The sequence below is a fragment of the Mytilus galloprovincialis genome, chromosome 8 (genome assembly GCF_965363235.1).
Source record: "Mytilus galloprovincialis chromosome 8, xbMytGall1.hap1.1, whole genome shotgun sequence".
NCBI lineage: Eukaryota > Metazoa > Mollusca > Bivalvia > Mytilida > Mytilidae > Mytilus > Mytilus galloprovincialis.
In genome coordinates, this window is record NC_134845.1 from 19158002 (window position 1) to 19173998 (window position 15997).

General features: G+C 30.5%; 1 protein-coding gene across 3 annotated transcripts in view; it reads right to left on the minus strand.

Moving 5' to 3' along the window:
• LOC143085251 (bridge-like lipid transfer protein family member 1) overlaps positions 1–15997 on the minus strand; it is an 85434-nt gene that overhangs the window by 64457 nt on the left and 4980 nt on the right. For all 3 annotated transcript variants that reach the window (XM_076261495.1, XM_076261494.1, XM_076261496.1), the window contains exons 4-18: positions 15469–15535; positions 14493–14683; positions 13663–13742; positions 12912–13053; positions 11921–12077; positions 11380–11550; positions 10108–10225; positions 9056–9211; positions 8500–8597; positions 7946–8109; positions 5283–5607; positions 4288–4479; positions 3276–3413; positions 2703–2879; positions 404–649 (exon numbers count right to left, since the gene is read on the minus strand). In XM_076261495.1, coding sequence (XP_076117610.1) covers positions 404–649; positions 2703–2879; positions 3276–3413; positions 4288–4479; positions 5283–5607; positions 7946–8109; positions 8500–8597; positions 9056–9211; positions 10108–10225; positions 11380–11550; positions 11921–12077; positions 12912–13053; positions 13663–13742; positions 14493–14683; positions 15469–15535 — 2422 coding nt within the window. The remainder of the gene's footprint in view (positions 1–403; positions 650–2702; positions 2880–3275; positions 3414–4287; positions 4480–5282; positions 5608–7945; positions 8110–8499; positions 8598–9055; positions 9212–10107; positions 10226–11379; positions 11551–11920; positions 12078–12911; positions 13054–13662; positions 13743–14492; positions 14684–15468; positions 15536–15997) is intronic.

Below are 15997 nucleotides of genomic sequence, written 5' to 3' on the forward strand. Positions count from 1 at the left end.
AAATAACCACTGAAAATAATTGTCTTTAAATGTTTGTATAAACACTGTTTATTGCATACGTAGATAATAATTAAAACAACCATCTCAAGTATCACAAACAAACAACTGTTACAGCTTGAAAAGTAAATATATTAATTAAAAATTTATGATAAAAAAGTGTTTTTTTTAATTTCTAATAAATTTACATTAAATCATACCATTACAAGTATTTCACAAAATAAAATGACCAAATCAATCTAAAACCACATTAAAGCTTGCTATGCAGTATGGGGTTTGCTCATTGTTTAAGGCCCTACAGTTACCTATAGATGCTAATTTCTACATCAGTTGGTCACTTGCGGTGAGATGTCTCATTGGCAATCATAAAACATCATCTTATTTCTATAATAATTGAATACTTCACCTGAAGATTTAAAGCTGTTCCAGATTCTACTAAGAAGAAGCTGATTGAATCCACAGACAGTCTGACCATTTCATATTTAATGTCCTCTGATAATGGACAGTGATAGGAGTATTGAGGTAACATCCTACATTGAGGCTGAGGTAACATGTGCTGACACAGCTTGTTTGGTTTGGAGGGTTGTAAACAATTCTCTGGGTCTTCTACCAGTATGATAAATGTCTGGATAAATTCTACTAAATTCTGTAACTGCAATGTAAATCACATTAATATCTTAGTGTTTTAAAGTACAAACATTCAAAATGGATGGACAAATTCAAAAACCAATACTTATTGTTGATGTTGTTTTTTATCAATGTGCATTCATCTATTTTGTCTGGATACCAATTTTTGTAGATTTCATGGGTAGGGAAATCACAAATTAAAATGCATGAAGAAATAAACATTTTATTTACCTTATTAGGGGCAAATGGTGAAACTACAAAAGAAGGTTTCCTAGAAATAGTGATTTTTTTCTTAAACTATGCAAACTAAATGAAAATAAAATATTATATTATATGATAAATTACACCTAACTTGGCACTGACTTTAAAGACTACTTAGACAAGTTATCTGGGAAAAGGTTATCAAAGAGTCACTACTCCACAAACTGTTAAGTTAAGTGTTGCAATACATTTATATTTTTATTACAGAAATCCATACTTATTTTTTCTTATTAATAGATATATTACATAGTCCTTAACGTCACATCTGAACTGATGAAATTTTGAAATATAGTCCTCTCAGGTTTTCAATAAGTCTTTGCAGTGTTTATGTAAATTCAATAATCAGAAACATTTATACAAAAAATAATCTTAATATAAAACACTTACAACTTTATCAAAATCAAATGTGGCTCAGCATGAAATTTATAATCTTAAAATTCCCTTTTTGGCAGTCTTAAAATATTTACATATTTTCTACATCCTTTGTCTAATTCACTGTGTCTATACCACCAGGGCAAAATTTGTTCGGACTTGATGGTATCCACCATCCGGCACAATGATGGAACATCAATAGACAGAAGAAAGATAGGTTTCTTCTTATTTTCTTATTTTTTTTATGATATCGAAGAATATATAAACATATACAACTATTTTCTATTGTGATATGCAATATTTTCTACAACCATTCTATATTAACGGAGAAATAAGTAAAAATGCACGTCAAAATGACGAATTGAGTGAACCTTGCCTCAAAATTTAATTTCTCGTTAAATTGTTCACATTGTACGGAAAGAAAGGTACGGGAAGATAGAAACTGACACGGAGATTGCAAAACTTGTCATTATGAGCATCTCAATACTTGTATTTCTGTGTATGGAACGAAAGAAATGGGTCATGTCAAATTAAAATACACCAGTTTTGTCATTGTTGATTACTACACAATCACCCAGTTTCGTCTATATATATCACCCGGTTTTTTATATTTTTTTAAAACCAACAATTTTTGAAAAGCAACGTTAACACGGATCTAAACATTGTCTTTCCATTGACTAAACCGGCCAGTTCCATTTTGACATGACCTATTTCTTTCGTTCCATACTCAGAAATACAAGTATTGAGATGTTCATAATGACAAGTTTTGCAATCTCCGTGTCAGTATCTAACTTCCCGTACCTTTCTTTACGTACAATGTGAACAATTTAACGAGAAATCAAACAATTTCGAGGCAAGGTTCACTCAATTTGTCATTTTGACATGCATTTTTACTTATTTCTCCTTTAATATAGAACGGTTGTAGAAAATATTGCATATCCCAATGGAAAATAGTTGTATATGTATATATATTCTTCGATATCATAAAAAAAATAAGAAAATAAGGAGAAACCTATCTTTCTTCTGTCTATAAATGTTCCGTCATCGTGCCGAATGTTAAATACCATCGAGTCCGAACAAATTTTGCCAGTGTGGTTTAGACACAGTGTAATTTATAGAAAATCAAGAAGGAAGAATTCAGCCACATGACATGTTTCCATCTTTTTTATTCCTAAAACTTTTTATCATCATCAATTTACAATACTTTATAACAAACAGACAACACTTTACTTACTGTAAACCAACTTATTTTCGAGAGCGATTTATTTTCGCGACTTTCGCAAGTAGAAAAAAAACGCGAATTTAAATCGTAGCGAATATGTAAAACTTCCATTATTCCTTATTAAACTTCATCAAAAGAAAATCGCAAAATTAAATACCCGCGAAGTGGTCTAGAAAGGGTAAATCGCGAAAAAATAAGTTGGTTTACAGTATATGATAAGTACTTGTGGACTAGTCAGCTTCCCTGTTAAATCTCCTATAACAACTTCTATTAGCCATGCATACTCCAAAGTCTCACTTTCCATAGGTAATCCTTCATGAGAAAACATAGCATGACCTCTAACCTGTAGCCCTGACAACCCAAGGTGACCTTCATTCAGATGTTTGTTATCATCTTCTCTCTGTAAACATGCAGACATTATTTCATTTAAGATCGTTTAAATAACGTATAAATTTTTTTATTTGATATAGATATGTGAGTGACATTCCCCATATTCGTATACTGACGGACGTACAGATGTACAATTTAGGATAAGGCTTAACGCCAATGTTGCCTCACAGAGGGGACATAAAAAACAATTAAATATATAAAAATCTTCAACGTCAATTATTATTTTTACATTTTTCCATTTAACTTAAAATGTGGTACTTTGCAAAATGATACCGACATGTTAACTAATATTAATTGGTGTATACTTCACTAGAATTCTAATGATCTGTTTCTGACAGAGCAAGTATATAAACTATATGGTTACTAAATCATACAGAAGAATAATATATAATTAAACTTAACCTACCGGGTATGTATCTTTAGCTACCAGTACAGCTGGGGACAACAGTAATTGTAACTTAGTCTCTAAGTAAGTCTTGTCCATCTCAAAACACAGACGTTCAAGGAATATACTGGGACATGGTAGATCATCAATGTTACAGTTCTGGAAAATAACAATATTTCATACTATCAAGTTCCTGCATCTTAAATATCACAAACTGAAGCAGAAAGGAGTAGGTCCGGTAAGGGCTGATTTCGGCCTCAAATTTCAAGTTCATCTAACGAAAGATTTTAGACACTTTCTAAACACTTAAGTGTCTAATTCAATTGATTCAATTCGTTAATGTGGAAGATTATACCTTAATAAGTCATTTAAAACGCCCCGATTCAAGCTTAAATATGAAAAATCTATCAAATATGCCAAAAATCGTCACTTTTCAGATAGTTTTTGTCAAAAATGAAAGTGGCCGCATCCGTGTTCATCCTCAACCTTTATATATATTATGTATTATCATCAAATACAACTTACATTTCAATATTATGAATGAACACGAATGCGGCCACTTTCATTTCAGACGGAAACCATTTAAAATTTAACTAAAATGCTACAATTGTGAAGATTTCAGTAATTTAGCATGACTTAATGATGCTAGTACCCGATATATGTGCATTGTGTTGTCAAAAACAGCCCATATTTATGTAGCAGAGGCATTCTACTTTGCAATAAATATCAAAACGATTACATTTTCACAATTTTCTAAAACTGCTATATTTTGAGGCCAAAAAGGGGTCTTACTGAACCTACTCCTTTATTTAATTGCATAATTAAAAAGAAAATATCTAGAGAAAGTGAAAACTATAAAAGTGTCTCTATATGTTTCCCCATTTTCAAAGTGCCTTCCCTAGGTACCATGTATGTTTTCATGAGACAGCCCTAATGAGCATCTGTCCTTTGGTCAATACTTTTTGTAAATGATTTCTTCAATAATGGTGTAAAATACCTAATTTCATATGTTTGTAGATTTCTCTTGAATTACCTTTACAAGATGTCCATGAATATCATTAATAACTAATGAGACAGTCACTGCAAATGGACGGTATTCTCTTTCATCAAATGGTCTCACTTCAGCTTCAGCCACGTAAGGACCATCAGCAGCTTCACCAAGCTTCTTCTCTTTAGGAGTATCATAAAAATCTGTAAATACTTGGTCTTCACCTAAATAATTTTCCTGAAAAGATATAAGATAAGGTGAGACTAGGTTAATATGATGAATTTTACCACTTTCCAACACATTTCAGAATTCAAAGGAACTCGCTCAATTTCTTCATTGTGCATTTTTAAGTGAGTTTAAATCAACAATTACCAATTTATATAAGATAATAATAAAATTTCAAACATATTTCCATAAGTTTAAAGACATGATCATATAATGCTCATTCATGATAAAAGAATTATATTTCTTCCCCCAATAATAGTAATTATTGTGAACATTTTGCTGTTCATCCTGTTATTGTTTTCTGAAATTATTGCATGCATTAATTATTGTGATTGTTGAGCTATGAACAAAAATTCCAGCTTAATTATTGCAATGTCCGGAAATTTTGCATACAAATAACCCTTTCAATATTTAAAATGTTTTCAATATTTAATTTGTTAGAACCTTATCATATCATGTTGCAATCTATTGTGATAATAAATCCCTCTCAAAATTAGAAGATGTTACAGTAACTGATATTATTGCATAGCAATATAATATTTTCAACAGAAAGTAACCAAAAGTTAGCGTGCAATAAATTCTAATATTGCACTAGTGCAATAAATCTTCAAAATTCATGACGTCATCAACAACAAAATCTTTGTTTAAATCAATTTTTACTTTTAAATGTTATAATGCTATACAATAAAAGTGTTATTGCATGAATATTCTTTCTTCCTCTGTTCTGCAGTGAGGCACAAAAGAATAACATTAAAACAATATTTCTTCAGTATTCTCTTCATATTTTTCTGGTGAAAATTACCCATTAAACTCACTTTTACATGGAGAAAATTCCTAAGTAATGATCCATATATACACAACATAGATGGAGCCACTTCCAGTTCCAATGCTATCAAATCTGGTTCCATGTTTGCTGGATCAAAGCCATCAGGAGGATCTGTTCTAATCACTTTGCCACTGAATGGTCCCATAGGTATATTTATCTCCTCCTCTATGATAGGTGTAGTTGGGGCAGATTTCTTTTTTTTGGTGGAGACTTCTCCTGTTTCCACTTTATCTTCCAGTAATGGCATTGGATGATAAGTGTACCCTAGACTTATTGCTACATGTGTTGTAGTCCAACAGTCAATCCAACCTTCACTAGAAAATTATAACACAATTACAATTTATCATTATTTAAAAGTATACCAGGCCAGCATAAGCTGCATTATAAAATCAAAACTCCTTATGTCAATGTAGGAATTACAGTTTTTGGTCAATGAAGAAATTAGTTGTTGGTGTTAAAAGCTTGCCAAGAAATCTGAGTTATGTGTTTCTCAACATCAATATTTTCCACCATTCCAGAGAAAGGAGTATGTTCGATAAGGTCCTAAAATGGCCCCCTTTTTTAGCGTAAATTTCAAATTCGGATTTATTTACCAATATCACGATAAATTATAGCTAATATATTGACTAGATAGGATGTAAGCCATTTTATTGAAGATTTCACGTTTCTGCGTTTCATTATGACGTCACAAGTTGTACTCATATTGATTTTTCACGAAAAAATCAATGAAAATGGGTAAATTTCCATAGATTATTGGACAGGAAACATAGAGCGCATACGTCGACAACAAAGATCTTTTAAAATAATGTTTGTGAAGACATTTCACATGTCTTATTTGAATATTAAGCTTGTCGACGCCTGCGCTCTATGTTTCCTGGTCCTTTATTTGGTTGAAATCCAGCTGATTTTGTCAAATTTCACAAAAATCCCTTATCTTGACCTTTTTGTGATGTAAAAATCAACGTGTTAGAATTAAACTTTGACAAAAACAGTTCTGTTTAACTTTCTCACATGTCTTTAAAGCAACTTAAAGCATTTATTGTCTTGTAATTATGAACTTTATAATTGGGGCCAAATATGGCCCTTACCGAACTTACTCCTTTCCCGAATTTTTTTGAAGCAACTCAACATAAAATATCAGACTTCATGTAGACTAATACTCCTGCTAACCATTCATAGTCGAGAACTAGAAATTGAACTGTTTTTTTTGTTTGTTTTTTTTTGTCAAACTTCTAATTGGTGATTACCCCATTTCTCATTTCACAGACAATCATGCTAAACAAGTGAAACTGTGAGCTACTGCCCACTGGTGATACCCCTACCGAAATATTTCGGTTAACAGGAAGTTGTTGAGTGATTAATCTGAAAACGCATCACACGGTATAGCTGATTTATATAAACCCTGAAACCAAATTTCAGAAATGCTGGTATAGTAGTTCCTGAGAAAAATGTGATGAAAATTTTCAACTTGGCTATCATGTGTAAAATGTTTTCAACTTGGCTATCATGTGTAAAATGGTGTAAACTACAGAAGTATACAGTAAATAGGAAACTTGTTGTTGAGTGAATAATCTGAAAACGCATTAAATGGTATAGCTGACCTATATAAACCCTAAAATCAAATATCACAAATCTATGTATAGTAGTTCCTAAGAAAAATGTGACTCTTGGCTATTTTGTGTAAAATGATACAGTATTCTGTAATCATGTAAAAATGTTTACTAGAATAAAAATATAGAAAAAACAAAACAAACAAAAATAAATATTTATTTCACAAAACACCAAGTATTGGATGTTGAATAAAAAACAAATGTAGAGCAAGCCATGTTGACCTCTACCCAAATATAGTAAAATGTACAATAGACTGTAAAGCAAACCATGTTGGTCTCTACTAGTAAGTCCAGAATATTCGACAAAATAAAAACAAATGAGTTTTATTAGTTACAGATTTAAAAATTGAGGTGGAATGTACACAGGAGAAGGATTTAGCCATTGAGCTATCCGATGAACTTTTTGAAAAGAAAAACGAGACAACAGGTCACAAATTACATTGGTCTTTCCAGATATATGCTTAGCTCGAAAATGTAATCTGGAAGTTGTTTAGTGATGGATCTGAAAATACATCACACGATCAATATAGCTGACTTATATAAATCCAGAAAATATATTTAAGAAATGCTTGTAATGTAGTTCCTGAATAAGATACAACAAAAATATTCATGGTTAGATGGATGGACGGACTGACTGATGGACGGACAGAGGTAAAACAGTATACCACAACTTTTTTACTTAAAGTGGTGGTATAATAAAGAGGGATATAATTATTCAGAAATATACATATAATTGAAATAAACAAACTTTCATAAACTGTCTGATAAATGAAACTTTTTTGCTGCAACTAAGGTAAATCTACATTTATATGCATGACTAGAATATGTTTTAAAAAATGAGTACAATTTGAACCCAGTCCTTATGGACCTACATATACATGTCATAATATGGTAAATTCATAGTAGGCTTTTAACAAGTCCCAATCCTAAAGCTGCCTTTTCATGCCCCTACTCCCTTTCAAAATCATGGGTCTTTATCTGAATCTGTATATTCACTTTTTAAAACTAGACATACTACTTGTCTTATATAACAAAATCCTACCTCTCTTCAGTAAACCTTCTCCACTGACGTTTCTCTGGTTTGAAAGGCTTCTCTATTATTTTCCCATTCCTGTCCATTATCTTCATGTTTTTAGATAGAGCTAAAACAATTTGTCTACTTGTGTTGGACTCTGGTAGGTAAAATCTACAGTAGGCATTCTCTCCCTAAAAAGTTTCCAAGATAAAATGCTATTACATCATATTCTTTGTTATGTTCAGTAGTTCACAATAAATTTTGGTATGTGCTAATGCCATGTTGCTTCATTTGAGGTGACATTGGATAGTAAGGCAAACAACTATCAATGAATTATTTGTGCTGTTGTTGGACAAAAAACTGAATAGTAGAATAAATCTGGAAAAATGATGTCAAACAGGCAAAGTGGTTGCAAGTAGGAGATATGTTAAACTATATATCACAAAAACTTAAAAAGTAATGGCAATACTCTTCAGCAAACCTTTTCTCAAGGAGATCTTAAAAGGTTATGAATTCCAAATAAATCTAAAAATAGTAAAAAATTATTTTCATTGGTTTTCAACATTTTTATTTCTACTCACTTTTATAACCAGTCCAATATGTACTGTGGAAGGTAAATAATCTGTATAGGGTAGGACCAGTGATAAGTCTAATGTCTGACCAGCAAAAGCTATATGAGCTACAAATAGAAAATTACATGTAGATAGAAATTATTTTCAAGACTGCAGAAATATTGTACTGTAAACCTTATAGCTAAATGAATTAACTGTCTTTGTTATGGTAAACCATTTCTCCTTGTCATTTTACAAATTTAAACAAAATCCAACAGTTAATCTGACTTCTTAACAATAAACTGAACAGCAACTATTTTGGTGAAGATGTTACAAAGTTGAAAATCATACATGTAAGTCTGATGGATTTGAACAATAAAATATGTTTAGACTAACTTATTTTGATGTCAAAGAAACTATCCGGAACCAATATCTCATTTCTAATTTAGTTTCAAGCAAAATCATGTACAACTTCAAATTTATTCCCTTGTACTATTTTTAAGGAAGTCAATAATTTGAAAGATTACAACTGCTCTTTCTGACATGCTACAAATAAAATACATGTAAATGTTTAAGTCAATTGTACCATTTTCAGTTTGAGTAGATGTAGTATCGATCCAGTTATATTCATTGGTCAACAGTACAAGTTCAAATTCTTTAATAATAAGATTGATTGTCCATGTGTATGGTACAAAATGGAAAATATCCTGTCTCTCTTCAGATGACCAATCCTCCATTAAATCTGAAATATATCAAAAGTGTTGGAATATATCAGTATACAATCATTAAAGATAAACAGACAGAAAGTCACAGGACAAAAAGTCACAGGACATAAAGTCACAAATAATATGTTGACAATTGTTAGAATATATAAGAGAAATATCTTGAAATATTTACTTTTTAATACATATATTCATATCAAAGTTTAGGAAATGTGTCATTATACTTGATAAATGAAAATTTATTTAATTTTAATCATGCAAAAGAAAGATTTATTGGTGCAATGAAGCCATTAAAGTGCCAAGCCACTTTGACATTTTGTTTTTTTAACAATTATTTGATTTACTTTGATATTTTTTTGATAAATTTTGTTTACAAAGTTAGACTTTTTACAATAGTTCAAGAGAAATACAAAAACATTTTTGTAAAAATAAGCATCTGTTATTCAATGAAAATAGCCAGAAAAAATGAATTGTGACTTTTTGTCCTGTGACTTTTTGTCCATGACTTATTGTCTGTGACTTTTTGTCCTGTTACTTTCTGTCCTACATTCTTATTAAATAATACTTCAATTTCACCTGGACAATATAATCTTTTAAATACCTTTATGTCAATGAACAATTACATTAACATGTCTAGTAGTGTGCAATGTATAATGCATATACACTTATTTACGGGAGAAACACAATTTGATTTCTTATAATATTATTTTTATTAGGTTTCCAGAGTTCTGAAATTTAAAATACTTCCATCTTCAAGGATGTAATTTTATACACAAATAAATATTTCAAGAAGATAGGATAATTGTCAATGAAACAGGTATACAACTTAAATCTACCAAGATGATTGTAGGTCACCAATCGCCCTTTGGCAAAGGAAAAGTAGGCAGAATATGATATTGGTTTTATTATGACTCACCTTTGAAGAAGTGTTTGAGATGAAATATGAGAAAGACTGTAGCTTTACATGCAATGAAATCACAGACCCAATCTTGGTGATCATTCCATGTCAGTGGATATGAAGCTGTTACTGTAAACTGAAAAATAAAATTACAGTTTTAACAAAACATATCATTAGAAAAAACGTCTTATAAGTATGCAAGAGTCAAGAATATTTTCAAATCAGGCTGTAAAAGAGTTGATGCATGGTTTGTGATCTCCAGCATAATTAAGAGTTTGAAAAAAATTACTCTACATTTCAACTTTTCAAAAATGACTGGAATCATTATCACACACACACACAAAATCTAGGCAACATTAAAAGAAAAAAAAATATTTTCCACCTTTAAAATATATATCAATCAATAAACAAGAAGATTAAATGCATTACACTTATTGTTGATGTATATATCTTAAACTTCAGAGAAGTCATTTAAAATTCACAATTGGGATTTAAAGTCATATGAAACGAGTGACTGGTGAAAAATAATGTTTATCCAATTCTTGAACCAATGCATGTATATATCATAAACTTAGTCTTCTGTGCACGATTTTATCATTTTTTACGCAAATATATCGTATAATCGTCATTTTTTTTCTCTCTGTCTGTTATGATTTAACAAATATGGCAGCTCATTAAATGCTGTGTTTTGACTCCGAAGTTTACCGATTGTCACCTTATAGTAAACAATCAACAAAAAAGCATGCATATTGAGCATGTGTTTAAAATGTACAATCAGATAATAGTTTATTTCAGTGACAGATCCATGCGTATTGCGACAAACGGATTTTTACGAGAAGGTTCATGCTAAGGTCACTTTGCAGACGGAAAATATGTCGGCGAATTGCTTCCTGGAAGCAAGCAATTAAAAAAAGTAAACTTCTTCTAAATGTGGACAAATTAAAGAATTTTCTTCAGAAAAAAGTATATGTACATAAGTTTAATAATGAAAACTATCCATTTTGTTATAAAAAAATATGCATCATTTTTTTTAATTTGAGGTTTCGTATGACTTTAATGAAGGTAAATTGTGTGAAAGTCACCTATCATAACTTTCTCTGGGATTTAATGAAGGTAAATTGTGTGAAAGTCACCTATCATAACTTTCTCTGCATACGACATATATCTTAAAAATAGAAATGTCCAACTGATTTAAAACTGAAGATACAAGATATCAAAACTATGTAAACAGTTCATCTATAGACGACAGAGTTTTTCTGCACAAAATGTCCTTAAGATATTAGTGCATACCTCAAAAGTCTCACACTCTATAAGTGATCTATATTGTAAACTTGTGGAAGCATCTGCCAATAAAAACTGTCCCTTGACTGTTGTAACATAACCATCCTCTGCTATCATCCATGGAATATTCATCTCAATGTAAGAACCAGGGTTGGCATTCATATGGATGGCTTGTGTTTCCTTCAAATACAAACTTTACAATTACAGTGCCCAAGAAAACTCTTTTTAATTTAAAACATTTTTGGAATACTGTAAAATCAGTAATATTTGCTTGCATATATTTTTCTGATTGTTGAAAAAAGCCAAATTAGTTGTTGGCGTTTGAAGGAAAAGGCTGCATACTAAGAATGCTTTTAAATCAAAAGTGGAAGTTTTTATAATAAAGATCACAAAAATATATTTCAATTAAATACAAAAATAATATTTCATAAAAAATCACAACCAATTTAAGTGAGATATTCATTCATAGCAATTTTACACATCACATAAATCCATTATATTTCAGGATGATGTTCTATCATGAAATCTATGAATGATCACTGACACTTACAGCATTTTTGGTAAAAAGTATATCAATGGTCGACCTGTGGTACATGTTCATTCTAAATTCAAACGTTTTATATTGCCTCAGTTCACCAGGTTTAGGTTCAATGGTGGGTACCATGGCTTGGTAGTCAGCTGGGTAGAAAAACTTCCATAGCAATTCCCTGCAAGATAATGAATATAATCATTTCCTTTATTAGTGTAATAAATTACCAAAGTGATGCTTGTAGTCAAAGTTAAGAATTATACCTCAAACTAAAAAAGCCTTTGTAGAATGGCTATATGGGTTTTAGATCACCTTTCCCTAATGGAGATTGAAACCTTTTAGTTTTATGAACACATACATTATTTATAAACTGAAATTTATAGTTTGTATATAGGTAAAAAAACCACACCCCTCAGGTGCAATACCACCATTGATTTTCCCCTCTTAGTTTTTGTTAAATTTGCACTTTTCAAAAAAATGTGCAGACCTTATCTTTGTTTCAAATAAAGAAATACTTGGCTTGAGTAAAGTTTTATCCTGTCCAGTACTATACAAAAAATTTCACATAACATTTCATTGCATATAAGAAAATAACCATCACTGGAAGTTAACCAATCAAATTTCTCCCCTTATTTAACCTGTGTACAAGATTTAGTAACCATGTAAACTCAAGTATACAAAATATTCTATAGAAACCCCAAATGAAAAAATTATGGTGCTTTGAAATACCCAAGACAAAAAATGTAGGATTAATTTCCTACAACTGTCAAGTTCAAGGGATTATTTTTTTCTACCAATTTTTGTATACAACCAGATGTGATGTACCATGATTTGGTGGAATTACACCTAAAATATTAATATTTTAAAACTTAAGAATTAATAAAACTTGAAAATATAATACTTTGAGGAATTTTTCGTACTGCAATGTATTAAGATTATTCCAAAGGCATTTTTCCTTTATTCACAGGTAAATTCAGACTAAATGAAAATTCTATTTTAAACAATTTTATACCTTTGTCTATCAGCCCAAGGGCCATAATTAAAATCTGTATTTTTACCACATCCTGCCACCACACCAAAACATGGATATGTCCTCAGTACAACTGTTTCACCATCAGCTAACTGTACACTTTCTGGTTCATATGGAACAGTACCTACAAAATGCAATGTTTTTAAAACTTAGTAAAAATAGATATATAGATGTCCTTTTATTGTTTTTGCCATTAGGTTGCTTTCTGAAAAATGTCTACCACTTTTAATTAGTTTTACAAAATATCAGTATTACAGACAGGAACATGCTGGATTTCTATGCATAAAATTCTTTGTTTAAATTTAAAATGTCTACACAATAATGATCAAAGATCATTTAATCAAATAACCAAATGTCAACTTGGTTGTGTTCTCATATCTAATTTACCAACAAGTCCTTCAAATAAGACAATACACAAAGCAAGAAAGGCAGATCTTTTCTGACCAAGTAATTCTATATAAAAGTTACTTAACTCATGCATTTTATATGTTATACTCATCAGTTGAGTAAAACTGGTGGGGGATTATTGAAGGCAGTTAATACAAACATTTCAAGCCAGTTTAAAGATTTTCTCATTTGCATGTTTGTAATTGTTTTTCATTTTTAATTAAAAGTCATGTGGGAAAGGTCATAAAAAAGGACCATCAATTCTCCCTTTTATATTTTCAAGAATAGTCCAAGGAAGTTGACACATGCTTTGTTGCTTCAAATTTACTTCTAACCAGTAACCCACCTGGTTCATCCATAAAAAGGTGTACATTGATATTTCTAGTCTGTAAAACAACAAATCCTTCTCCCATGTTACGTGGTGGTCTGAAATTCAAACATATTAATTCATATGTATGCTTTAAAAATGTAATAAGCTGTAAACATGCACCTAAAATTTATTAATTTTAACTCCAGGTCAAAAAATATTTTAAAAGTAAGCTTCCTTTTTTAACTAACTTCTCCTTCTCAAAAATGGTAAGCAAAGGTTTATTTTATAACATTTGTTTTCCCAAAAATAACTAATAATTTCAAAACCATAGCACCATATGTAAATGCAATAAGATACTGCATAAAAATCAAGGGAGCAAACAAATATCTTTACATATATGATACCCAGTAAAGTCAGTTCATCTTTTAGCATTTATAAAAAAAAAAATGGACATTAAATAATTAAAGTTGACAACTATCATTTACTTGTTTTTTACTTGTTTTGAATGAGACTTTTGTAAGATTTTTTTTGTTGTACATTATAGCAATTAAATATTTGGTAAGAATTTTCAAATACATAAACTTTGGTTATCACATTGACCAACACAAACAAGCATAAAACTAATCTTTTTTATAACCAACTAAAATTCAATGGTGGGAAAAACTACTCACTCATCCACTGGTCCATGATACTAAGGACTTGGTACAAACATTATTTTGGTCTTTTGTGGAGAGTTGTCTCATTGGCAATCATATCACTTCTTTTTATATTGACAGCTATCATTCTTTACTAGTTTTGACTGGGTCTTTTATAACACATTTTTGGTTATACAGTATACATGCATTTAGCATTGATAAATGACTCACTCATCCACTGGTCCATGATATTTAGGACTGGGTACAAACATTATTTTAAAGTTTTCAGCTTTGCCCTTTGCATCATGCATCAGTATATCGAATGGAGTAGACGCAGGTTTTGTTGTGTAAGTAAAATTTCCATCGTCAAACTTCACTATCATAGAATTTGGTACTAAGTGGTTGCCAAAAACTACTCTTCCCTGAAAAAAAGACAATAACAATATTGTTGATTGGGAACAATATTCATTTATCAATGACAATATTTCGAAGAGCTAAAGAAACCAGGCTTTAAATTAAAAAACAAGATTTGTACTTTCTCTACAAAATAATCACACCAATCAAAACAGTTTGAAAACTAAATCTGTTACAAACTTGAAAAGCAGTTAAAACCAAAAAAATATAAAAGGTTGTGCCAATTCAAGCTGAATGTTACAACACTTTAATCACAAAAAAAATGTAAACTGTCTCTAAATTTGCCTGATCTAACTATCCTAATCATAAAAAAAAATTCTACACAATATTTGAGGTGTTGACAGTTTTTAACTGTATGATATGCAGAAAACATAATTACATATAAGTATATAGAATTTCATAAAAATTTAATTGTAAGATATGCAGAAAACATGTAGGTATATAGATTTCCTTTATTCCATCATTGTAAAAGCCAGTAATGTAGATTCAATTTTTTTCATTGGTACCAATTTTCGTTGATCGAGGAAAGAAAATCTTTTCGTGGATATTTGTTTTTTGTTTTTATCAAAGTAAAATTAAATTAAGTATTAATAAAGTCTGGTTTTGGATATAAACGTATACAAATTAAAGCAGAACATGAGCTCTAAGTACACATGTGCATACAGGTTTATAGAAAATTTGCATTTCATTGAAAATTGTGGTTTACCATTACCCATGAAGTCCAAGAAAATTCATATCTCATGAATAATAATGGATCCACAGATTCTTAGGAGTTATATGTATCTATACATACAGAATTTATTTGTACTTTGATGACAGGAATCAAATCTCTCCACATGAATTCTTTCTTGCTGACAGATCTGAAATAATATCATCATATAATGAATACAGTCTACAACAAGGACATATATATTACACTTTAGAAATCATGAGAATAAGCTTTATTAGACAAGGTCCTATGTTCAAAATTCCAGATCAGCTACTGTTTGGTAATATTATACCCTTATTTATTCATGTGTCATGATTTACTGCAGTTCTAACATTGTATATATATATATATATAGACTGACAGTTGAAGGTGGTAGAGTAGTCTAAAGTACTTGACACAGTGCAGGCGGTGTTGTCATTATATCCAAATAGCATCAGTTCAAATCCCAGCGAGGGAAGAACAAAGATTTACCTTAGCAATTAGCAGATTTAACATTGTTGTGTTGATATTTAGAGGATTTATGAATATAAAAGTGTTTTCAGCCATGTATCAAATTCACTAGTGATCCAATAGATGGATCTGCCGTAGCGTTGTCACTGATATTAATTTTTTG